We start from the raw sequence: 27,219 nt of genomic DNA, 5'->3' as shown, positions 1-27,219 counted from the left end.
GGTTCCTCAGGATAAGAGGAATACGATGGTCCGGCACCGTCCCTTACAGTCTGAGGTTTCTCGGGATAAGAGGAATACGATGGTCCATCTACACTGCGTGGTCCCGGATGGACATTTGAGGTAGCCGGGTTTTCTCCTGGACTATAATGTGTGATGTCCTCATCTTCTACTTTACAGTCTGGAGACAAAGTGAGACAATCCTCTGAGGTTTTCCTCATCTCCTGTCCACGTACTAAAATAGAAATACAAAGATTATTACTAGACATCAGCAGATTGGTTCCCCTAAACCAGGACTCCGCCCACATCAGCCAGCTTTGTCTCTGAGGATCTTACAATTCCACCCTCAAGGTAACTAGTAAATGGGTCCTCTGATCTCCTACCAGTTCATTTCTTTATTCATGGACCTTAGTCTAAGAGTGAGTAAACAACAAGAACTGTCTTTTATAGGAGTGACAGTGATGAGGGGATTATACCCTCCCCCTCTATCACTCATTTCCATCTTCCCAACACAAGAAGTCCTGCACTTCCTTATTTAGTCCATGATTTAGTCATGAATAACAGTGGAGCTGAGCCCCACCAGAGGTCAGAGAGTGAGGATGGGGGGAGAACAACCAAGATGAAGACTATACTGATCCAGAAGACCACCATCATTGGGTTACTGACTCCTCCCTCATTATCACTTTCTGTTTAAGGTTCCAAAGTTGGAGGATGTTATCACATTATTATCAACATGTAAAAGTCTGCCCTCCAATCAAATCATCAGATATAAAATGTCCAGCTGGTGGAAAATAGGTGTCAAAGAAGTAAGGACTATGTAATATAAAACTTATTATATAGGATAGAAAAATTAGGACTGAGCAATATGAGAACTATGCAATGTACAACAGAGTATACAATATAGTGCAGGGGTCAGGAGTATGTAATGCAATACATAGGGTATATAGTGCAGGAGTCAGGAGTATGTAATGTACAACATACAGTATATAGTGCAGTGGTCAGGAGTATGTAATGTACAACATAGAGTATATAGTGCAGGGGTCAGGAGTATGTAATGTACAACATAGAGTATATAGTGCATGGGTCAGGAGTATGTAATGTACAACATAGAGTATATAGTGCATGGGTCAGGAGTATGTAATGTACAACATAGAGTATATAGTGCATGGGTCAGGAGTATGTAATGTACAACATAGAGAATATAGTGCAGGGGTCAGGAGTATGTAATGTACAACATAGAGAATATAGTGCAGGGGTCAGGAGTATATAATGTACAACATTGAGTATATAGCGCAGGGATCAGTAGTATGTAATGCACAATTTAAATTATACAGTGTAAAGGTCAGGACTCATAATATCGGTATTCAGTAATCAGTGGAAGCTTAAATGTTTACATGAGACAAGTTACAGAGGTCCCACACCGCTGCCTCCCATCTCCTGAAACTGCACTCAGTGACTTGGGTGTGAGACTATACAGACATATCCCTCCACCCAGCACAGCCAGTAAAATACAGAGAAGGTCCCCTAAAAGAGTCAGGCATAAGGCACATGTCCCAGGTTGCCTACATTTTGCAACGCTTATGGTGAAAATCATAATTTGCTGCCAGCTGAACCCCAGAATCTCCATAAATCCAGTCTAGAGACATAAATTGTGTCTGCAGCACAAAGAAGGAAGATTATCGGAGAGAAATACAGGAATACAAGATGGGGAACACAGCTCAGGAAAGTGACCAGGGTATTACAGGCTGATATCACCCAGCCCCCGTCCTACTCTGGACCAATCAGTGAGCAGTATGGGTGGAGGAATTTATTTAGTGTTAATGACCCACCTGTGCTGATCTCTGTAGGAGTGTCCTCCTCTATAAATGTCCCCGTTATTCCATCCTCCTCCATAGACTGCTGATCATCCGTCACATACTTCTCTTCTTCTTCTGCTTTAACCTCAAATTCTATATCGATTGGATCTCCACTCTAAATCAAGAAAATGAGAGAGAATAACATCTGTAAAATATAAGATTAATTATTGTGACATCACATAAAAATACACACATTGTCTCCATGAGTCTGTGTTTTATAATCTCTGTCTCACCAACCTTGTAACAGTGAGGGATGGTGTGACCTTCCTGTGTGGAATCCCGGGAATACCGAGGATGGGGACATCTCTCTGGTGGGTTCCTGGTATTAGGTGGCTCCATCATATCCTTGTGTCCTTCTGAAAACTCCTCCATCACTCCATAATCCTCATCCTCCTCTTTATACTCTTCTTTAACATCAATATTATCATCCCGAGGTTACCATTCTGAATATATAATAAAACATTCATTGTAAAAAATATACTGTGTATAAATCAGAACTACCAATAATTGTCACTCATCTACCTGATTATGGTGGGGGATGGTGTGACCTTCCTGTGTGGAATCCCGGGAATACAGAGGACGGGGACATCTCTCTGGTGGGTTTCTGTAGCTGGATGACTCCACCATGGTGTCCTGATACAGATCTTTGTTTTTTTCTAGAAACTCTGACTCCTCCGTCACCCCATCCTCATCATCCTCCTCTTTTATCTCTTCTTTAACCCCAACTTTAGAATCTCTCAGGTTTCCACTCTGAATATATAATAAAAATGACATCAATTGTAACAATGCAGATAATGTACAGATCCTAATGATATTATCAGTGATTGTTCCTCATCTACCTGATGATGGTGGGGGATGGTGTGACCTTCCTGTGTGGAATCCCGGGAATACAGAGGACGGGGACATCTCTCTGGTGGGTTCCCATTACTGGATCCATCTGTAGGAAACACACACACTGACTGAATACATTGTTTCTATGTGTTTATCAGATGATGGGGGATCTAGGTGGAGCCTCCGTACTGCTCTCTCCTTTACAATAAAGTCTCCTCTTACCCGGTGATGTGAGGGGCGGCTGATTCTCCATCATGACATCCTTGTAGAGATCCTTGTGTCCTTCTAAATACTCCCACTCCTCCATGGAGAAATAGACAGTGACATCCTGACACCTTATAGGAACCTGACACACACAATGATACAGTCACCATCCAGACACATCCCTTGTTTGTTACTGGATAATGTCCCAGAATTCCCAGCACCGCTCACTTCTCCATGATTTCTCTGGTGACTTCTAGAATCTTCTTTGTATTTCTCTATTCCATTAGGGAGGGAGGGAGGTGGAGGCAATGTGATGGTCATATGATCTCCAGACTTCACAGGAGGAAAACTCTAGATCTGAACACAAATAGTAAAATCAAATGAAATTCCCAGAATCCTCCTCACCTCTCCATTCAGGTTTCCATTTGATTAAAGCCCCACCTCAGACTGAGGTATAATTTACCCACACAGTAACCCCACACTACGCAGAGCAGGACCAACAGTCCCACTTTGCTAGTGAGGATGCCAAGCGTCCGCCCACATCCTAAGAGCATGAGAAAAAAAAAAGACAGATGGCGAGACATTGGGGGAGGGGGGGGGGGGAGCTGTGATGTCAGTGTGATGTCATAGGACATTTAGACTCTGGATGGAGGGACATTTAGAGATTTGAGGGACCCTCTAAATGAGGATCCTGTGCTAACCAAATCATTGTTCCCGGGTGCCTCCCACTTCTCCTAAAATGAAGAGTGAACTTTGACCTTTACCATACAGAAATCTGTCAGGAATGTGTGAAAGTAATCTCTCATGTGATCAGGTGAAGTGTGGAGGAACGGAGTGTAAATAGCAGACAATTTTCTCCAGAGCTCCTAATGGTGGGGATGGATTTTGCTGCATGCTGGTGCCAAGTTCCCATCCCCCCAGGGTCACTGCAGGTGTGGAGAAAAGCTATGTAAGAGGATATGGAGGAGAGATGAGGCGGAGATCCAGGAATCAGGATAAAGGTCAGGACAAGCAACAGACGAGCGCATCCAAGAGATGAAGCCGGGGTCACTACACAGAAAATCAATCCAAGGAAACAACAGGCAGGACGAGGAATAGCAAGAAGGAGCTCAGAGAAAAATGAGAATATTGCTCAGCCAATGGGAGATTATCTCAGCATGACTTACATAATGAAGGGGATGAGGGGAGGTGACCATAGATACATGGAAATTCAGCTGGTTCAGCAGGGATCGGTCACATTTCCACCCATGTGTGGTCAGCTTTGGAAGGAAGATATATTAATCAACTGATCCCCTTGAAGGGGGTTAATCTACTTATTACCTCCTCTGCCACCAGATCCTGCAGTCTCCCTCTACGTTCTATGGAACGTCCTCTGTACCTAACATCACTTCCTGTCTGTATTCCATAGAGACTTCCTGTCTCGGTAGAAGAAAGATCACCACCTTGTGGAGCTCAGAGGAACTGCAGCCCTGAGAAACGTCTGGTAGTGTGAACATAGCCTTGTGCTGTGTGTGTATGTACTGTATATCCTTCCCCTTTCTCTCCTCCCTGAGTGTGTATGAAGAGGCGGAGCTCCTCCTGGAACAGCGGTCAGACGAGGAAGTCGCGTCTAGGAGGGAGACTGATAGAAAGCGCAGCAGACATGCAGGAGTGAGCGAGGAGGATCCAGTTCCTTTGCCATGGGAGGTGAGGAGAGTGTGAAGGATGTTTGTGACTCTGGTAGCTGAAAAGCTGGGAGTCATATTGCTCTGGTGAGTGGGGAAGGACTACTAAGGGGGCGCCCTCACCATCACGTGTGTAAGAGGTGGAAGAAGGTGTGGCTACACTACAGCTGGCACAGTTTGGAGCACGGAGCACTTTCACACCTTATCAACTTTTCATTCATTTGTGGACTTTTTTTTAACCACTTTACGTCTGCTCACAGTAATACTACTGCGGCAGAGTGGCTCGTTATCGTCTGACGACGTAGTATTAACGTCGTCAGACACTCCCCCTTCTGGGCGGCGCTTGCGCGCCGCCGGAGGCTCGCTCCCGCTGTTTTCATTCACAGCGGGAGTCGGGCCAGGGGAGGAGCAGCGGCGATCGCCGCTGCTCTGCCCCGATCGCCGGGGATCTAGTGTGGAGATCCGCCCGCCTGTGTAAACACAAGCGGACGGATCTCCATAGTGACAGGGAGTGACAGATCGGACTGTTCAGCATAGCTGGACATCCGATCTGTCCATGACTCACTCAGTCACCTCCCCCCCTACATGTCAGTAAGCACCAGGCATACATTAACCCCTCCCTCTCCAATAAAATTAACCCCTTCCCTGCCAGTGTCATTTAGAAACATAGAAACATAGAAACATAGAATGTGTCGGCAGATAAGAACCATTTGGCCCATCTAGTCTGCCCAATATATCTGAATCCTTATGAATAGTCCCTGGCCCTATCTTATATGAAGGATAGCCTTATGCCTATCCCATGCATGCTTAAACTCCTTCACTGTATTTGCAGCTACCACTTCTGCAGGAAGGTTATTCCATGCATCCACTACTCTCTCAGTAAAGTAATACTTCCTCATATTACTTTTAAACCTTTGCCCCTCTAATTTAAAACTGTGTCCTCTTGTGGTAGTTTTTCTTCTTTTGAATATGCTCTCCTCCTTTACCGAGTTGATTCCCTTTATGTATTTAAAAGTTTCTATCATATCCCCTCTGTCTCTTCTTTCTTCCAAGCTATACATGTTAAGGTCCTTTAACCTTTCCTGGTAAGTTTTTTCCTGCAATCCATGTACTAGTTTAGTAGCTCTTCTCTGAACTCTCTCTAGAGTATCTATATCCTTCTGGAGATATGGCCTCCAGTACTGCGCACAATACTCCAAGTGAGGTCTCACCAGTGTTCTGTACAGCGGCATAAGCACTTCTCTCTTTCTACTGCTTATACCTCTCCCTATACATCCAAGCATTCTGCTGGCATTTCGTGCTGCTCTATTACATTGTCTTCCCACCTTTAAGTCTTCTGAAATAATTACTCCTAAATCCCTTTCCTCAGATACTGAGGTCAGGACTGTGTCAAATATTTTTACAGTAACAGTGCATATGTATAGCACTGATTACTGCAGTAATGTCACTGGTACCCCCAAAAGTGTCAAAAATGTCAGTCAAGGGTCCGATCTGTCCGCCGCAATGTCGCAGTCCCACAAAAAAAATCGCAGATCACCGCCATTACGCGTTAAAAAAAAAACACCAAAAATGACAGAAATCTTTCCCTTTGTTAGTAAACGCAATAACTTTTGCGCAAACCAATCAAAATACGCTTATTGTGATTTTTTTTTTACCAAACATAGGTAGCAGAAAACAAATTGGCCAAAAATTTTTTAAAAAATTGGTTTTTACATCTTTTTTGGGGGGAATTTCATATAAAAAAATGTTAAAAATATTGTTATTTTTTCAAAATAAACGCTCTTTTTTTGTTTATAGCGCAAAAAGTAAAAATCGCACAGGTGATCAAATACCACCAAAAGAAAGCTCTGTTTGTGGGAAAAAAAGGACGTAAATTTCGTTTGGGTACGGCGTCGCACGACCGCGCAATTGTCAGTTGAAGTCGCACAGCGCCGAATCGCAAAAAGTGGCCTGGACGGAAGACAGCAAAATCCTCCGGTGGTAAAGTGGTTAAACAAAATACGTTTATTAAGGTAGATGCAAAGTGGAAGCAGTGGACTTGCAGAGAACATTATATTGAGCACAAAATATTGTATGATTACATGAATTTGCACAGATTTTTAGTTTATTTAATATAGCAGCAAATATTATAAGATCAATGAAGTAGATGCAAAGTGGAAGCAGTGGATCTGCAGGGAACAAAGCACTTTATGTTGTATATGAATTTGCACATGGATCAGTTTACTTAATTTATTAATAAACCCCATACGATGAGTGAAGTAGGTATAAAGTGGAAGCAGTAGATCTGCAGAGAACATTATTTTGAGCCCCTAGCACTTTATATATGAATGTATCCACATATTTTAGTGTATTTGGGATAATTTCTGTGCACACACAATAGGATAGCGCTGTGACACATAACGCTCTTCTAGTTGATAAAGGGAATACTAACCTTTGTTACAGCAGCAGTCCGGTATAAGTTATTTTTGTAGGTATTTGAGTTATTACACATAGTGCAGGTTTTTTCCATTTTATATTGGTGACATAATTGCCCAAATCTGGGGATCAGGAGCCATTTCCACCCTTTACTCTCGGCTGGGGTTCTTTGTATCCATATAACAGATGTTCTACATGACTAAATCTGCAATCAATTTTACTGCAAAATCAAAAGTGCCAAAATGTCTCCCACCGAGCAGTAATATATTTCTATCCTCCTTGGTGGGAGTGGAGATGCCCCAACTATAGGATATACAGTACACACACACACAGCACAAGGCCATGTTCACACTACCAGACGTTTCTCAGAGCTGCAGTTCCTCTGAGCTCCATAAGGTGGTGATCTCACTTCTACCCAGACAGGAAGTCTCTATGGAATACAGACAGGAAGTGATGTCAGGTACACAAGGAAGTTCCGGGTGAGAGGTGAGATGGGAGGAACTAGAGAGGAGACATTGATGGAAGTGGCAGCAGAGGAGGTAATAAGATCTTATTTTCTATTTACACCCAGTAACCCCCCCCCCCCCTCATGTCCGTCCTCTTCCTCCATAGTCACTGTGATGTCTTTTATCTCCAGCAGATGATGATACACACATATATAGTGTGGAAACCTAGATTAACCCCTTCAGGGGGATCAGTTGATGAATAATATATCTTGCTTCTAAAGCTGACCATACATGGTTTAGTTTTATCGTTCAGCCAGTGGGATGAGTAAAAAAAGCTACACTTATTCCCCATCCACACATTGGAGGGGGATGGGAGAGTCCTCCCTGCAGCACGATTGTATTCTGACAATGGGGGGCGCTCCTCCGCTCTCAGAATACACAGATCAGTGATGAAGCTATTGGTTGCAGCCGCTGATGGAGTGACTTTTATCCGGCAGTGACCACACATGGATGGAAATGTGACCGATCCCTGCTGAACCAGCTGAATTTCCATGTATCTATGGTCACCTTAGATGACTTCCTCCCCTCCCCCTCATCTCCTTCATTAAGTAAGTCATGCTGAGATAATCTCCCATTGGCTGAGCAATATTCTCATTTGTCTCTGAGCTCCTTCTTGCTATTCCTCGTCCTGCCTGTTTCCTTGAATTGATTTTCTGTGTAGTGACCCCGGCTTCATCTCTTGGATGCCCTCGTCTGTTGCTTGTGACCTTTATCCTGATTCTCATCTCATAACCAACATAAAGAATGGAATTTGTGATCCAGGTGGCCAAATTTTACGAGAATCCCGGACCCCAAGAATAATAGAAAACACTAAACTGTCCAGATTAAATATTTTCTCACTGAGACCATAGAGCTTAAATAAATACTGAACTTCATATTGCCCCCTGATATCCTCATCCTATTATTGTACAACCAATACCAATCCAGATAATTCTCTGTTATCAATATTATCTGTCTACAGGGAATCCTTCATCGATGACGGCACCAATGAGGATGGAGGAGGACCGGAGTCACATGACTGAGAAGATACTAAACCTCACCCTGGAGATCATCTACCTGCTGACCGGAGAGGTGAGGGGGATTCTGGGAGGTCACATGACATCACTCTTATCTCTATTAATAAAACATAGACCTGACCGGAGAGGTGAGGAGGATTCTGGGATTCTAACATGATATTCCTATCTGAGCACCGGTCCTCAGGAAGGATGTGCTGGAACTGGAGAGAGTCCAGAGAAGGGCAACAAAAATAATTAGGGGAATGGAGGACATCAGCTATGAGGAAAGACTACAAGCACTGAACTTATTCTCTCTGGAGAAGAGACAATTGAGGGGGGATATGATATCAATGTACAAATACTGTACTGGTGACCCGAGCATAAGGAACAAACTATTCAGAGAAAGGGAATACAATAAGACACGTGGCCACTCACTAAAACTAGAGGAAAGGCGTTTTTTTTTTTTTTTAATGAACGTTTTATTGAGAAAAATAAAAATGAACAATAACAAGTGATGACATTATAGCACAGTCAGCAGTTACAAATACAAATAATGGCACACATCCAAAAGCACCATAGACTATATCTAGGAGCAGAAAGATGCCATCTGTGAGAAGTACTGAGATATAAACAAGGTAAAATTGACCCTGCCAAGTAAAATGTATGGCACGGGATGCAGTATAACAATGCAGTAATGGAGGGCCGACACGGCTCGGGTATAAACCCCAGCCACATGGGCCCAAACCAGTGTGTAACATACGGGGTATTGGGGATCCACTGGGTAGGGCAGTAGTGAGGAAGGGAAAGAATTCCGACCCCCCTAACTGGGGACATATGGATGGGGGCGGTCAGGAGGCGGCAGCATTGGAAGGGGCACCCCCGGAACGGACACCCCCAAGGGGAACACACTGTGTCCAGAACCGGAGGAGCACCGTCCACACACGCACATGGACCGGCCCTCGCTAAGCACGGGTACGGTAGATAGCAGGAGGTAGGGGGGAAGGGAGATTGTGAAGGGAGAGATGGGGGTGGCATGTGCTAGGAGCGTCGTGAGGTAACATGTGAAGGGAGCAGTGGCAGAAAAAGAGGGGATAGGAGGGTAGAGAAAGCAAGGTACGAGTGTAGAGTATGAGGGAAACAGGAAATGGGGAAGGAAGGAAGGGAGGAGTGTGGGCGCACCCTCCCGGAGGACGACCGAGATGCACGCGGGGTGTGGTATGTACAGAACAGACTATGTGTTCATCAGGTGATTGTATTCATCTGATGCAGCAAAATCAATCCACGGGGCCCAGATGTCATAAAATTTGGAGGGGTTGTCAAGGGCTTGAAAGGTGAGATCCTCCATACGGGAGATCCTTCCTACCCTCCGCAGCCAGTCAGCCACAGTGGGCGGGGAAGGAGACAGCCAGAGGCATGGGATGCACATGTTGGCGGCAGAGATCAAATGAAAGACCAAGGACCTCCTATACGTCCGTTGGGGAAGAGAGGAATGATGTAAGAGGAACTGCGCCGGGCTGAGGTCCGGAGTAAAGGTGGTGATACGGGATATGAGGGCGTGTATCGTCTTCCAGAAAGGCTGGATCCGGGGGCATTCCCACCAGATATGTAGGAGAGAACCCGTATGAAGTTGACAACGCCAGCAAAGGGAGGGGAGGTCGGCTGAAATTTTATGTAAAAGTTCGGGCGTCCTGTACCAGTGTGCGAAGATTTTAAAACCAGTCTCCTGCGTGAGGACGTTCCTGGAACCCTTGTGGATGTGAAAGAAAATACGTTCCCAGTCATCATCCGACAAGGTTTTGGCCGAGATCTCCTCCCATTGAGCCCGTAACCGGACAAGGCGAGGCGGTAATTGCACGGAGAGGAGGGAGTATAATAGGGAAATAAGATGCCTTTGTGGGTCCGATGATCCGCATAGGTTCTCAAAAGGGGTGAGGGGGGTTCTAGACCAGCAGGAAGTATCAGGGGTACGGAGCAGGAAATCCCTAAGCTGCAAGTAATTGAAGAACCGCAGTCTGAAGTCCGGATATTTCTGCGCCCAATCTGAATGGGAGAGCAACTTGCCCTCTTGATAGCAATGTTCGGCCCTGCACGGAGCGTCGGAGACAGAGCCCTGCGGGGGGAGGAAGGAAAGACCCGGAGGGAAGTCCGGGTTGTGAATAAGGGGTACCATAGGGCCAGGTGAGGAGGCCAAGTGCAAAGTTTTACATAGCTTGCGAAAAACCGTGATCGTGGGGTTGATGGCCGGGTGTTTGTAGCACGATGTCGGGAAGGACGTGGGTGAGATCCAGGGCAGGTGTTGTATGGGGGTGGGGGAGAAGGACTCCTCCAACGTGACCCAAGCTTTGACATGATGATGTTTATGCCAGTCCACCACTCTCGCCAGATGGCAGGACCAGTAGTACTTCTGTAGGTGCTGCAGGCCCAGGCCACCCACTGCCTTCGGAGCAGTCAGGACGTCCCAGGAGAGTCTGGGGCGCCCTGAGCGCCAGATGAAGGACGTGCATGCCGATCGGTAAGAACTAAAAAATGCTGGGGGGAGTCTTAAAGGGACGGCCTGCATAGTATAGAGAAGTTTGGTGAAGGACATTTATTTTGATCACCGCGATCCTGCCGAACCATGAGAAGGAGCCCGATTCCCATTTGGAGAGGTCGGCTTTTATAGATTGCAATAGTGGCAGACAATTGCGCGAGTACAAGTCAGCAAGAGTAGTTGGGATTTGGATGCCCAGGTATGTGATAGCAGAGGGTTCCCAACGAAAAGGGAAGTTGTCCTTACAGAATTGCACCTTGCCGGGTGGGAGGGAGATGTTTAGGGCCTCTGATTTTGTGTAATTTATTTTAAGATTGGATATAAGGCGAAAAGCGTCAAGATCACGAAGAAGGTTGGGTAGAGAGACAGCGGGGTTGGTCAAAAACAACAAAATGTCATCGGCGAAAGCCGCCAACTTATAGGTTTTATGGGCTATTGTTATGCCGTTGATATCGGGATTGGAGTTAATGCGGCGAAGAAGGGGTTCGAGTGTGATAATATATATCAGAGGGGAGAGGGGACATCCCTGGCGGGTCCCATTCGACACGGAGAAGGCGTCCGACAGGCCCCCGTTGACCCGCACCCTAGCCGAGGGTGACGAGTACAGGGCCTGAATAAAATTCAGCATGCGGCCGGCGATGCCCAGAGACTCCAATGCTGCAGTCATGTAGTCCCAAGCGACCCTGTCGAACGCCTTCTCCGCGTCGAGCGAGAGAAAGAACCCAGGCGTGCTGGAGGACGTCAGCCAGTGATGGATGCTAAGGGCCTTGAGAGTATTATCTCGGGCCTCGCGGCCCGGGACAAAACCCACCTGATCGAGTGCAATGATCTCGGGAATATGGGGTAGAAGGCGATTCGCCAGCACCTTGGCGTACAACTTGATGTCAACGTTGAGGAGGGATATTGGCCTATAATTGGAAACCAGGGAAGCGTCCTTACCGGGTTTAGGAATGACGGTGATGTGGGCTTCTAAGTAATCTGGGTGCAAAGTCGGGGAATCAGAAAAGGAATTAAAGGCGGCCAGCATCGGGGATGTCAGGATATCCCCGAAGGTCCTGTAGTATCCCACCGTCAGGCCATCCGGCCCCGGGCACTTCCCTAGCTTAAGTTGTTTGAGTGCAAACAGCAACTCAGAAGAGGCGATAGGAGCATCAAGTCCCGCCAGGGCTTCTGGTGAAAGGGGGGGAGGGGAATAGTTCTGCAGGAACATCCTAATATTTGTGGCTCTGTCGGGGGGGGGAGGTTTCGGGGTCAGGGGCTCCCAGATTGTACAATGCACGGTAGTAAGAGGAATTGGTGGGCAATATCAGCAGTGGACGTGGCCTTCCCACCACTCGGGTCCGTAATCGAGTGGATCATCCTCGCCGCCCTTCGTGCCTGAAGTGCCCTGGCCAGGAGTCTGCCCGATTTGTTGCCGCAGTCATAGAACAATCGTTGTTGTAAGGCGAACTTGCGTTGTGTTATAAAGCCCATTTCAGTGAGGAGGTCCTGACGGGTCTGGGTCAGTTCAGTTAAGGTGTGCGAGGCCAAAGTGAGTTTGTGTGCGCGTTCCAGGGAGTGGATGCGCTTGGTAAGGGTGGCGATGCGAGCACGTCGTTCCTTATTGCGTTTTGCGGCTAAGGCAACAAATACTCCCCTAATGGTGCACTTGTGGGCCGCCCACAGCGTAGCTGGGGTCACGTCAGGTGTAGCGTTACAGGCGAAGTACTCTCGAAGAGCAGAAGTCAGCTCCGCGATATATACCGGATCGGACAGCAGGGAGTTGTCCAGACGCCAGGAGCGGGATCGACCTGGGTCGGGCCTCAGGGACAGGGAGATGGCAATAGGGTGGTGGTCGGATAGGAACATAGGATCAATGGATGCAGAGAGTAGGGAAGAGAGGGCAGCCTGTGAGATAAAGAGATAGTCGATCCTAGAGTATTTATTATGTGGGTGCGAGAGGTATGTGAAGTCCTTGGTGTCCGGGTGCAGCGTTCTCCATGCATCATGCAACAAAAGGTCTCTGAGGAGGGACTTAATTGCCCGCAAGGCGGAGTATGGTAGGGAGGAGGAACCCGAGGAAACATCCAAGAGAGGGGACAGGGCTACGTTGAAATCACCCCCCACTACCAGAGTACCTGCCTGAAATTCGGTCAAACGAAGAAGCGTAGCTCGGAAGAAAGGTACCAGGCGTTTGTTTGGGGCGTAAATGTTTGCGAATGTGAAAATTTGACCACGGATGGAGCCTTTAATAAAAAGAAAACGCCCCTCCTGGTCTGAGACTGAGTCATGTGGAGTCCACGGGCAGTTTTTAGAGATGAGGATAGAGACTCCCCTGGACTTAGAAATGCCAGTTGTTGAATGATAAACCGTCGGGTAGAAACAGTCGTGCAGGCGTGGAATCTTATCCGAGCGGAAATGGGTTTCCTGCAGAAACACCACATCCGCTTTAGCCTGTCGAGCAAATAACAAGAGCTTGGATCTACGCTCGGGAACGTTCAGGCCCCTGACATTAAGGGAAAGAATTTTCAGGCGCGAGTCTGGTGCGTCCATCCCGGAGGAGTGCGCCACACGCCGCCCAGGGCGGGTAGGCATACTGGTTAGCGCGGAGGTGGGGGGAGAAGGGGAGAGGAAAAGGTCAGAGAGGGTGAAGGGAAGAGGAAGAGGAAAAGAAAAGAATAAAGAGGGAGGGGCAAAGAGAAGGGTAGGGCGGGGGGAGAGATTGGGCGGAGGAAGGGGCGAGGGGAGAGAAGGTATGTGAGCTATCCGGTGGTAGGGGGACCCGCCTACTTGCCAAGCACGGATACGGTGAAGTGGAAGGTAGTGTAGAAGTGCTAATGAAAAGTGTGAATTTAGAGAGATGTAATCAACTGTGAGACACTATGGGGGTTGGATAAAACCCAACCTGGAGGGCACACGTGGGACCCCGTTTCTACGTTTCTAGTGAGAGAAAAAAAAACAACAAAAAGGGAAGGGCAGAAACAGGAACCAACCGACCGTGCGCCCCGTTGACGGACAGAAAAAAAAGGGGCGACAACCTAGGGAGAGCCAATGGGGATGACAAATAAAAATAAGGGTTGAGGAGCACGTGCCCATTGGGAGAGGGGGAGAGGTCTCGGGAGAGTTGTGCGTCATTAATACACATGGCACGGGGTATACAGCATAACCACTACGGGAGGGAACACACAGTTTTAAGGGCAACGGGGCACTCATGGACAGCCGGAGGGGCCGGCGTTCCCAGGCACAAGGCCGGGAGTAGGCTTGTACGGCACACCCAACACATGGAGACTACAATTGGGGCAGGGCATGACCACCATCCCCGGTAAACAACTGTCCCCAGGAAAGGTGGGTGCCCCACAACATGTAACTATAACAATTCAATAACAAACGAAAAGAAAAAAAACAGAAAAAAAATCTATAGAGGCACAAATCTTGACATCCAACCTCTTAGCACATAGTATATAAGTGGGGTCGCGTCGGCTCCCCGGGGGCGGGCCGGGCCAGCCCAGAATAGACAGAACCCGTCCCGCACGTCCCCGGTGAGTCCACGCGACCACTAGAGTGAGCAGCAGCAGGAACAACAATCTCAGATACAATAAACAATATGCTTAACAAGAATGCTACTGTCAGTATAGTTGTCTTTACTTACAGCCCTCCTGTGCATGATAAACCTGGCTATCCAGCAAAAACTATGACTTCACCTCCCCCACCCCCCCGCCCAGCCCAGGAAAGCCCAACTCAGGAGTAGCACCACAACAGTCCAGCAGCCCGTGGGACCCGAGTCCACTGGGCAGTAGTGACGGGACAGCAGAACGGTGGGCTGAAGTCCAAGTGAGACAAAGTGGTTGCTGGCCAACAGGGAGCACTAATAGTTAAGGCACAAATGGGGGTGTAAGATTTGCGGATGCCCTAGGGTAAAGTCCACACATCAAAATGGCTGAACCCTGGGGGGCTAGACGGGGGGGGGCCAACAGGGCTGTAACAGGCAGGAGTGGGCAGACGACTGCGGTCGGTGACCACAAAGGAAGGACAGTTAGGACACAAGGGGGTCGGGTTAGATGGATGCACTGAGTCAGTGAAGGGCCGAAGAACTTCCACATGGCAATGCGTTCGCTCATTGGGGGTAGAGGGAGGACAAGTCAAAGGCAGCCAAAACAGGGGATAGAGGAGCAAACGAACATAGACTCCATGGTGAGAAGGGGGTGTGCAGCCAGTCCTATGGGCAACGGAGGGTCAGGGAAAAGGCAAGGGAACAAACAGAGCAGATAGCGGTGATACTTGCCAGACGGTCCAGAGTGTCCCATTCATCAATTCCCCCGACGGGGTTTCCTTTGCTGCGGTGGTTTCGTGGGACTCCCCACCAGTGAAGGAATCTGCAAGGCCGCAAGGGGTCGGAGCGGTGAGAGTGAACGCGGACGTCTGAAGCGGGAGTCGTGTGCCTCCATAGGTTCTTCTCTGGGCACTGGAGCTGCTGGCGGTCCCCCTCGGAAGGCGGCGTACCAATTAGGGACATCTATCAGCGGGAGTCCCATGGCGGCACAGAAGTGCGGGAGATCCTCCGGGACCTTTAGGAGGGTCGTGCGGCCCTGCACCGTGGCTGACAGGCAGAAGGGGAATTTCCACTTGTATGGGATCCCCTTCAATCTCAGGGCCTCCAGTAGAGGGCGCAGATCCCTACGATGCTGCAAAGTTATGCTGGAGAGATCTTGATGGATATGGATAGCAGCACCTTCATGTTCCAAATTGGCCCTGTTCCTGGCCTTGCGGAGTATCTCTTCCTTCAGCCTATAATCCACCAGGCAGCAGACTACGTCCCTGGGGGGGTCATCAGCTCTACCCCTCGGACGCAGCGCACAATGTATGCGCTCCATATCAATGGGGGACTGCAAGGGGCGGTCAAGGAGGGTGTTGAAGATGCCCGTGACTGCTGGGGCGACCATGTCGGGTGCAATAGATTCGGGGAGTCCACGTACCCGCAAATTGTGACGTCTACCCCTATTGTCCAAGTCTTCCATGTGCCGTTGGAGATCCCTGAGCTGTAGGGAGTGAGAGTCCACAGCGCGTGTAACAGACCGGAGTACCTTGTCATGCTGTGTGGTAACCGTCTCTATCCCCTGCACACGGCCGGTCAGATTCCTCATCTCCTCTCTCAATTCATGGATCGCAGAGCCCAGCGTGTCCTTGATGTCGGCTGCCACCGCTCGGAGGTCAGCCATCGTCAGTGTGGGGAGAGGAGGGGTGAGCAGAGCGGGTGCTTCGAAGCCCGAGGCGGTCACCGCGGCATAGGAGCGGGCCGGCTGTGGGGTTTGAGATGCTGGAGGCGCAACGCTGCTTGTGGGCGCCATATTGGATCCCTGGGTCCTGAACAGCTCGGGGATGCTCTGGCTCAGCCGAGCGCCGGTGTCCCTCGGCGAGCGTGAGCGGGTGGCGGAGGAAGCCCGGGAGGTAGATGCCATAGCTGTCGGGCACAAAATCGCTGCTGGCTCTCCAGAATATGGTAGCGGGTGTCCGTGGCGGCGGGAGCTCGGGAATCAGGCGGCCATCTCCATGCGAGATCAGACCACGCCCCCGAGGAAAGGCGTTTTAACCTTAAAATACGCAGGGGGTTCTTCACTGTGAGAGCAGTAAGGATGTGGAATTCTCTTCCGCAAACAGTGGTATCAGCAGGGAGCATCGATAGTTTCAAAAAACGATTAGATGGGCACCTTAAAGACCACAACATAAAGGGAAATACAATGTACGGTTAATAGCAAACACACACACACATCATAGGTTGAACTGGATGGACTGATGTCTTTTTTCAACCTCACTAACTATGTAACTATGTTCCTCAATACAGAGATTTCCTCGTCTGAAGTCAGGTGATCATATGACCATCACAGTGCCTCCATGTGACTCCCTAAAACCTGAGAAACACAACATGCAGAAGATTCTAGAAGTCACCAAGAAGATGATGGAGCTGCTGACAGGAGAGGTGAGCGGTGCTGGGAATTCTGGGACATTATCCAGTAACAGACAAGGGATGTGTCTGGATGGTGACTGTATCATTGTGTGTGTCAGGTTCCTATAAGGTGTCAGGATGTCACTGTCTATTTCTCCATGGAGGAGTGGGAGTATTTAGAAGGACACAAGGATCTCTACAAGGACGTCATGATGGAGAATCAGCCGCCCCTCACATCACCGGGTAAGAGGAGACTTTATTGTAAAGGAGAGAGCAGTACGGAGGCTCCACCTAGATCCCCCATCATCTGATAAACACATAGAAACAATGTATTCAGTCAGTGTGTGTGTTTCCTACAGATGGATCCAGTAATGGGAACCCACCAGAGAGATGTCCCCGCCCTCTGTATTCCCAGGATTCCACACAAGTTAACATTAAAGAAGAGATAAAAGAGGATGATGATGAGGATTTTTTAATGGAGGAGGCAGAGTTTCCAAAAGGTCACAGAAAGCAGTACCAGGACACCATGGTGGAGTCATCCAGTTACAGAAATCCACCAGAGAGATGTCCCCGTCCTCTGTATTCCCGGGATTCCACACAGGAAGATCACACCATCCCCCACCATCATCAGGTAGATGAGAATTTAGGAAAGTGATCCCAAGCCGTAAGAGATATCATTCTTCTATTATTATTATTTTTTGTATTTAATATTATTTCTGCCATTTTATCGGTTTAGGATGAAGATCTGATAAATGTACAAATTGGGGTTATAAAGGAAAAGACGTATGTGAGGGGTGATCAGCATTTTACAGAGGAGGTTGGGATGATGGACAAAGTTAAAGAGGAAGAAACTTCTCCAGATATCAGCTTGGGTAATTATACAAGAATGGGTTAAAGCTTACTTAGTGATGTTTGGTTGGGTGGTATCATTGGTCTGGTTAGTTGTCATAGTTTGGTGATGTGATTGCACCCAGTTCCACCACAGATCTCTTTTACACTTTGAAATGCTCGACCAACATACACTGCTCCAAAGAATGAAAGGAACACTTTGAAAACACATCAGATCTCAATGGGGAAAAATATCATGCTGGATATTTATACTGGTATGGACTGGGTAATGTGTTAGGATCTATACTGGTATGGACCGGGTCATGTGTTAGGATCTATACTGGTATGGACTGGGTAATGTGTTAGGATCTATACTGGTATGGACTGGGTAATGTGTTAGGATCTATACTGGTATGGACTGGGTAATGTGTTAGGATCTATACTGGTATGGACTGGGTAATGTGTTAGCATCTATACTGGTATGGACTGGGTAATGTGTTAGAATCTATACTGGTATGGACTGGGTAATGTGTTAGGATATATACTGGTATGGACTGGGTAATGTGTTAGCATCTATACTGGTATGGACTGGGTAATGTGTTAGAATCTATACTGGTATGGACTGGGTAATGTGTTAGGAACTATACTGGTATGGACTGGGTAATGTGTTAGCATCTATACTGGTATGGACTGGTTAATGTGTTAGAATCTATACTGGTATGGACTGGGTAATGTGTTAGGATATATACTGGTATGGACTGGGTAATGTGTTAGGATCTATACTGGTATGGACTGGGTAATGTGTTAGGATCTATACTGGTATGGACTGGGTAATGTGTTAGGAAGGAAAGGATGCCACATAGTTTGATAGAAATGAAAATTATCACCCTACAGAGGTCTAAACCTAAATACATGCCAAAAATCAAAGTGAAAAAATGATGAAGCAGGCGAGTCCATTTTGGTGAAATGTCATTGCAGGACCTCAGAATGGTCCTCAGTAGTGTGTATGGCCCCCAGGTGCTTGTATGCATGCCTGACAACATCGGGGCATGCTCCTAATGAGACAATGGATGGTGTCCTGGGGTATTTCCTCTCAGATCTGGACCAGGACATCACTGAGCTCCTGAATAGACTGAGGTCCAGCCTGGGGGCATCGGATGGACTGAAACAGAATGTCCCAGAGGGGTTCTATTAGATTCAGGTCAGGCGAATCTGGGGGCCATTCAATGGTATCAATTCCTTCATCCTCCAGGAACTGGCTGCATACTCACCACATGAGGCCGGGCATTGTTGTGCACCAGGAGGAACCCAGGACCCACTGCACCAGCATAGGGTCTGACAATGGGTCCAAGGATTTCATCCCAATACCTAATGGCAGTCAGGGTGCCATTGTCTAGCCCAGTGTTTCTCAACCTTTTTCCAGTCAGGGCACCCTTGAAAAGTATTTTCAGTGCCGAGGCACCCCTGTCCAAGGTCCAGTTCTCGTTACTGTATGTCGTGGAACACGCGCAAAATCGCCCTTGTTCCAGACACACACACACACACACACACAAATGCTCTGCTCTTTAGGGTTGTCAATATTTCCTAATGGTACCTCACACATTGGCAAACATAGGGTGCTTTTGGTGGGGCGTAATTAAAAAAAAAAGGATCAGGGACTTTCTCTGCATTTCTGCAGGTAGGGAAGCCCATTGCAATAAATGGGCTGCCTTACAGGCAGCACGCAGCCATGCAGATGTGAACCAAGGGCTCATTCACATGTCAGGTTGGAGGGGTGGTCAAACCACATGGTTGAGCTGTTTTTATCACAAACAAGCCCTAAAAAAAGCATTTCTGATTAAAAGTAACATACATACACACATACATACACATACACACATACATATACACATACATACATACACATACATATATACATACACACATATACACATATACACATACACACATACATACACACACATACATATACACACATACATACACACATACATACATAAATACTGTAACGCTCCTGCGTTTTATGTATGATGTGGTTTTACAGCTGCAGAAATATTCCACTTCAGTAGTCATGTAGAGAAACGCTGAGACACCAATCCCAACTCCCAAGACTCATCATGTGTGGATGATCTCAATTCAGCATACAAATATACACACTCAATAAGAAGTTCCTGGAGTGATCTATGTATATAGTAGTATAGAGGTGATAGGCTGAAGAGACAGGTTGAGTAGAGATGATAGGTGACAGACACTTGAGAGGAATGTTCTTGAGAATGAGATAGTAACAGGTGGGATGCAGATAGGTTAGCAATCATGTATGGTAGTAGATGATAGGATAGCAGATGACATACAGGAGAGACTAACCCAGTGCAAGAGCAGATGGTATTAGGCTCAAGAGCTAGCAATCTAGATAGTGCAGATGTAGTAACAGTCCTTAGTATGCAGAGCTAGACAGTGTAAGCTTTAGTATGAAGGTTATTGAGGTTTCCCCTGTGGGGTACTTATCACTAGTAGCAATGTAGCAGAGGAGAGGTTCGACAAGAGCGGATGATCCGGTAGCGGGATACAGGGATCAGTGCAGCGTGGTTCCGACAGCGAGGTATGCTTGCAAGCATGAGAACTTCAAGACAGGTTAGCATCAAGGCACATCTAGGCACACAGCAGGTTGAACGAACACATGTGAGTGAAAGCTGGTGATTTAAATAGCTGTTCAGTCCGGCGCCTCATGATGATGTCAGCACTCTTAAAGGGAAACACACCTATATGTGCTTCATCTATCTAGGTAGATGGAAAGCACCCGGAAATGATGTGATAGGAGGCACTGAGAGTGCCAGAACCTTACAGTACCCCCCCCCCCGTAAGGCCGGCTCCGGAAGGCCTCTAAGGCTGGTTGTCGATATAAGAATCGGAAAAAGCTGGTTGCCGATGTGAGAATCGGAAAAGACTGGTTGCCGATATGAGAATCGGATAAGACTGGTTGCCGATACGAGAATCGGATAATACTGGTTGCCGATACGAGAATCGGATAAGACTGGTTGCCGATACGAGAATCGGATAAGACTGGTTGCCGATACGAGAATCGGATAATACTGGTTGCCGATACGAGAATCGGATAAGACTGGTTGCCGATACGAGAATCGGATAAGACTGGTTGCCGATGCGAGAATCGGATAAGACTGGTTGCCGATACGAGAATCGGATAAGACTGGTTACCGATATGAGAATCGGATAATACTGGTTGCCGATACGAGAATCGGATAAGACTGGTTGCAGATACGAGAATCGGATAAGACTAGTTGCCGATGCGAGAATCGGATAAGACTGGTTGCCGATACGAGAATCGGATAAGACTGGTTACCTATATGAGAATCGGATAAGACTGGTTGCCGATGCGAGAATCGGATAAGACTGGTTGCCGATGCGAGAATCGGATAAGACTAGTTGCCGATGTGAGAATCGGATAAGACTGGTTGCCGATGTGAAAATCGGAAAAAAAAAAAAACTGGTTGCCGATGCGAGACTCGGATAAGATTGGTTGCCGATATGAGAATCGGATCAGGTTGGTAACCGATCTGAGAATCGGATCACTTGTTGCCGATATGAAAATCGGATCAGGTTGGTAACCGATGTGAGAATCGGATCACTTGTTGCCGATATGAAAATCGGATCAGGTTGGTAACCGATGTGAGAATCGGATCACTTGTTGCCGATATGAGAATCGGATCAGGTTGGTAACCGATGTGAGAATCGGATCACTTGTTGCCGATATGAGAATCGGATCAGGTTGGTAACCGATGTGAGAATCGGATCACTTGTTGCCGATATGAGAATCGGATCAGGTTGGTAACCGATGTGAGAATCGGATCACTTGTTGCCGATATGAGAATCGGATCAGGTTGGTAACCGATGTGAGAATCGGATCACTTGTTGCCGATATGAAAATCGGATCAGGTTGGTAACCGATGTGAGAATCGGATCACTTGTTGCCGATATGAGAATCGGATCAGGTTGGTAACCGATGCGAGAATCAGATAGGACTTGTTGTTAGGGTGTCTGCTACATGAACCCCTCACTAGAATCGGACGCATAACCATCCGAAGTAGTCCTAGCAACCAATGCTTCTTCAAACATCCTCAGATCCTTCCTACGTACCACCGTGCCATTAGAAGCGCGTACGCAGTCAGGTGCAAGAATCTCAATGTTTTCATTGGAAGCTAGAAATGTGCTTGCAAAAATAGGAGTATCTATACCAACATCTGCCAATTTCTGGGTGTCCTTTTCTGATATAGAACGGGGACAGGGCTGGCAACAGCCTTGGTAATTTCCAGGCTGTTTTTCAGGGAAGACAGTTCGGATTCGCCTGGCCTCCATTGGGAGAGCCTTAGGCCTATGAGGTCGGGTTGGGCAGGATGTAATGAAATGTCCCCCTTCTCCACAATAAAAACAAAGGCCACAGATTCTCCTGTGATCTTTTTTTTTTTGTAAGGACAACTTAGTATGTACGGCACCAATCTCCATAGGCTCCTCATCCATCTCTGTAGGATCAGGGTTCAAATGAGATGTGTCAGAGTGACAAGGCTGACTGTTTAAGGCAGGCTTGGACCATGACCAGGCAGGATCACCATATTCATTTGGTTTCCTTTTTTCCCTAGGTAGCCGGGGTCTGCGGTTACCTGGAGCAGGTTTAGGAGTAGATTTTTGGGAGGGGAGACACTGGGAGTGCATCGCAATTGCAAATGATTCCCAATTGTCTAGGATCTGACTTTTTTCTTGCAGTTTCTGGTATGCCCACGTTTTCATTTTGCCAGAAAGCAAATTAATGGCAGCATGCACTTTAATAAAGTCATTATGATAGGTCCTAGGCTTAAGGATAAATAGGAGCTCACAATCCATACGAAAAAAAAGAAAAGAGGAACGGGAACCATCAAACCTGTCTGGTAGAAGGACAAGAGGTTCTGGGGGTTGAGCAGCAGTAGGCTGTGTCAGTCTGGCCACCTGCTGCGTCAGAGCCTGATTGTCTTCTTTTAATTCAGTAAGTGCGTGTATTAACGCAGTTACTTGTTGTGTTAACTGTGTCACCTGAGTGGTCATTTCTGCTGAATCCATTTTATCTGGTTCGTTCAATCTGTAATGCTCCTGCGTTTTATGTATGATGTGGCTTTACAGCTGCAGAAATATTCCACTTCAGTAGTCATGTAGAGAAACGCTGAGACACCAATCCCAACTCCCAAGACTCATCATGTGTGGATGATCTCAATTCAGCATACAAATATACACACTCAATAAGAAGTTCCTGGAGTGATCTATGTATATAGTAGTATAGAGGTGATAGGTAGTGTTGAGCGAACACGGACTGTATTATTCGTGTTCGTACCGAATAATTGGATTTTTTGTACCCGAACACGGACACGGACACTTTACTGTATGTTCGGGTAAAAATCCGTGTTCGGTCGTTTTATTTCCGGGTTTTGCATGCTTTGGCGCTCTTTTCATGGCGGGCTTTCAACAGCCAATCAACAATCGTTTAACTGGTGTGCCTTAAGCCATCCCAGCCATGCCTGCAAATGTCTCAGTAGCTGTGATTGGCCGTCTGAAGCATGTGACCAAGTCTTTATAAGTTCGAGGCAGCCGCAGCGGCGTCATTATGCTGCTTAGATTCAGGGACAGAGCACACATCAACGTGCTGGCTGCTGATTAGGGAAAGATAGGCAGGAAAAAAACATTTGTGTCCGGATAGAATTGAGGGACAGGTCGGAGTGTTTAGGCAGGGCGAGTTGTAGGCATTTTAGGGATAGAGTCTGTTGAATTATAGGGTCAGTGTCTTCTACAAACTACAATCGATATTGCTGTGTGGGGGGTGGGGTCTGCACTCAATCCTGATCTACGATCTCTTCTCAATCCTGTTAGGGACAGAGTCTGCTGAATTTTAGGGAAACTGTGTTCTACAAACTACAATCGATATTGCTGTGTGGTGTGGGATTGGAGATAGGCAGGTGTCAGTGATCCACATCCATTTTTCTGTGTGTGAGCTGCAGTGAACACAATCTTTTTGGGCTGCAGTGAACACAATCTTTTTGGGCTGCAGTGAACACAATCTTTTTGGGCTGCAGTGAACACAATCTTTTTGGGCTGCAGTGAACACAATCTTTTTGGGGTGCAGTGAACAAAATCTTTTTGGGGTGCAGTGAACACAATCCTTTTTGATGTGCAGTGAACACAATCTTTGTGGGGTGCAGTGAACAAAATCCTTTGTGGGGTGCAGTGAACACAATCTTTTTGGGGTGCAGTGAACAAAATCCTTTTTGGGGTGCAGTGAACAACATCCTTTTTGGGGTGCAGTGAACACAATCTTTTTGGGGTGCAGTGAACAAAATCCTTTGTGGGGTGCAGTGAACACAATCTTTTTGGGGTGCAGTGAACACAATCTTTTTGGGGTGGAGTGAACAACATCCTTTTTGGGGTGCAGTGAACAAAATAATTTTTGGGGTGCAGTGAACACAATCTTTTTGGGGTGCAGTGAACACAATCTTTGTGGGGTGCAGTGAACACAATCTTTTTGGGGTGGAGTGAACAACATCCTTTTTGGGGTGCAGTGAACAACATCCTTTTTGGGGTGCAGTGAACACAATCTTTTTGGGGTGCAGTGAACACAATCTTTGTGGGGTACAGTGAACAGAATCTTTGTGGGGTGCAGTGAACACAATCTTTGGGGGGTACAGTGAACACAATCTTTGTGAGGTGCAGTGAACACAATCTTTGTGGGGTGCAGTGAACACAATCATTGTGGGGTGCAGTGAACTCAATCTTTGTGGGGTACAGTGAACACAATCTCATACTTCTGAAGGTTTGAGGGTGCTGCCTGTTCCATACTCCCCCTACTCCTCATCTAGCCTTTTAGGGGTACAAACAATAGTAATTGGGGCCTAGTGTGGTTGTGTACGTGTGATATACATACACTTTTTTGGGATCATATTTTCTATTCCGCTATTTAATCAAAAACCTTTGGGGATCAGTTAAATTGGGGGATAGTCTGTGTTGGTACGTGTGAGAGAGATCCACCTTTCCAAGTTGTTGGGGTTCATCTCATACTTCTGAAGGTTTGAGGGTGCTGCCTGTTCCATACTCCCCCTACTCCTAGCCTTTTAGGGGTACAAACAATAGTAATTGGGGCCTAGTGTGGTTGTGTACGTGTGATATACATACACTTTTTTGGGATCATATTTTCTATTCCGCTATTTAATCAAAAACCTTTGGGGATCAGTTAAATTGGGGGATAGTCTGTGTTGGTACGTGTGAGAGAGATCCACCTTTCCAAGTTGTTGGGGTTCATCTCATACTTCTGAAGGTTTGAGGGTGCTGCCTGTTCCATACTCCCCCTACTCCTAGCCTTTTAGGGGTACAAACAATAGTAATTGGGGCCTAGTGTGGTTGTGTACGTGTGATATACATACACTTTTTTGGGATCATATTTTCTATTCCGCTATTTAATCAAAAACCTCTGGGGATCAGTTAAATTGGGGGATAGTCTGTGTTGGTACGTGTGAGAGAGATCCACCTTTCCAAGTTGTTGGGGTTCATCTCATACTTCTGAAGGTTTGAGGGTGCTGCCTGTTCCATACTCCCCCTACTCCTAGCCTTTTAGGGGTACAAACAATAGTAATTGGGGCCTAGTGTGGTTGTGTACGTGTGATATACATACACTTTTTTGGGATCATATTTTCTATTCCGCTATTTAATCAAAAACCTCTGGGGATCAGTTAAATTGGGGGATAGTCTGTGTTGGTACGTGTGAGAGAGATCCACCTTTCCAAGTTGTTGGGGTTCATCTCATACTTCTGAAGGTTTGAGGGTGCTGCCTGTTCCATACTCCCCCTACTCCTAGCCTTTTACATAGTTACATAGTTACATAGTTACATAGTAGGTGAGGTTGAATAAAGACAATAGTCCATCCAGTTCAACCTGTGTAGGTGTGTGTGACTGTAATCATCTAACATAGCCCTCAATCTCCTGATCCTTGAGATGTAAGTCTAAGAGTCTTTTGAAAGTCACCATACTACCCGCAGAAACCACCTCTTGTGGTAGACAATTCCACAATCTTGTAGCCCTAACAGTAAAGAACCCCCCACGTTGCCTGAGGTTAAAACGCTTCTCCTCTAATCGCATTGTATGTCCTCGAGTCCTCATGCAATTCCTTCGAATGAACAGCTTTTCTTCTAAGCTGAGATCCCCATTAAGATATTTATAAATTGCTATCATGTCCCCTCTCAGACGTCTTTTCTCCAGGGAAAATAAATCGAGCGATTGCAGCCGCTCTTCATAGGTAAGGTCCTCCAACCCCCTAATCAGTTTAGTTGCCCTTCTCTGGACTTTCGCCCAGCTTTTAGGGGTACAAACAATAGTAATTGGGGCCTAGTGTGGTTGTGTACGTGTGATATACATACACTTTTTTGGGATCATATTTTCTATTCCGCTATTTAATCAAAAACCTTTGGGGATCAGTTAAATTGGGGGATAGTCTGTGTTGGTACGTGTGAGAGAGATCCACCTTTCCAAGTTGTTGGGGTTCATCTCATACTTCTGAAGGTTTGAGGGTGCTGCCTGTTCCATACTCCCCCTACTCCTAGCCTTTTAGGGGTACAAACAATAGTAATTGGGGCCTAGTGTGGTTGTGTACGTGTGATATACATACACTTTTTTGGGATCATATTTTCTATTCCGCTATTTAATCAAAAACCTTTGGGGATCAGTTAAATTGGGGGATAGTCTGTGTTGGTACGTGTGAGAGAGATCCACCTTTCCAAGTTGTTGGGGTTCATCTCATACTTCTGAAGGTTTGAGGGTGCTGCCTGTTCCATACTCCCCCTACTCCTAGCCTTTTAGGGGTACAAACAATAGTAATTGGGGCCTAGTGTGGTTGTGTACGTGTGATATACATACACTTTTTTGGGATCATATTTTCTATTCCGCTATTTAATCAAAAACCTTTGGGGATCAGTTAAATTGGGGGATAGTCTGTGTTGGTACGTGTGAGAGAGATCCACCTTTCCAAGTTGTTGGGGTTCATCTCATACTTCTGAAGGTTTGAGGGTGCTGCCTGTTCCATACTCCCCCTACTCCTAGCCTTTTAGGGGTACAAACAATAGTAATTGGGGCCTAGTGTGGTTGTGTACGTGTGATATACATACACTTTTTTGGGATCATATTTTCTATTCCGCTATTTAATCAAAAACCTTTGGGGATCAGTTAAATTGGGGGATAGTCTGTGTTGGTACGTGTGAGAGAGATCCACCTTTCCAAGTTGTTGGGGTTCATCTCATACTTCTGAAGGTTTGAGGGTGCTGCCTGTTCCATACTCCCCCTACTCCTAGCCTTTTAGGGGTACAAACAATAGTAATTGGGGCCTAGTGTGGTTGTGTACGTGTGATATACATACACTTTTTTGGGATCATATTTTCTATTCCGCTATTTAATCA

At 46.8% G+C, this 27,219-nt stretch overlaps 2 protein-coding genes across 2 annotated transcripts in view; one reads left to right on the top strand and one right to left on the bottom strand.

Moving 5' to 3' along the window:
• Nucleotides 1–27,219, bottom strand: part of LOC309550263 (uncharacterized protein) — a gene marked incomplete at both ends in the record, with an annotated part of 667,886 nt that overhangs the window by 313,284 nt on the left and 327,383 nt on the right.
• The window catches only part of LOC309549852 (uncharacterized protein), a gene marked incomplete at its 3' end in the record, with an annotated part of 118,871 nt that continues 100,106 nt past the window's right edge, over nt 8,455–27,219 (top strand). Inside the window, exons 1-5 of the mRNA XM_082250349.1 lie at nt 8,455–8,544; nt 16,817–16,951; nt 17,038–17,161; nt 17,278–17,323; nt 17,426–17,528. Coding sequence (XP_082106475.1) covers nt 8,461–8,544; nt 16,817–16,951; nt 17,038–17,161; nt 17,278–17,323; nt 17,426–17,528 — 492 coding nt within the window. The 5' untranslated portion in view covers nt 8,455–8,460. The remainder of the gene's footprint in view (nt 8,545–16,816; nt 16,952–17,037; nt 17,162–17,277; nt 17,324–17,425; nt 17,529–27,219) is intronic.

Source organism: Pelophylax lessonae, assembly GCF_965119305.1.
Source record: "Pelophylax lessonae genome assembly, chromosome: 3".
NCBI classification, from domain to species: Eukaryota; Metazoa; Chordata; class Amphibia; order Anura; family Ranidae; genus Pelophylax; species Pelophylax lessonae.
Note: the sequence above shows the minus strand (reverse complement) of the source record. Positions and strands in the feature narration are given on the sequence as shown.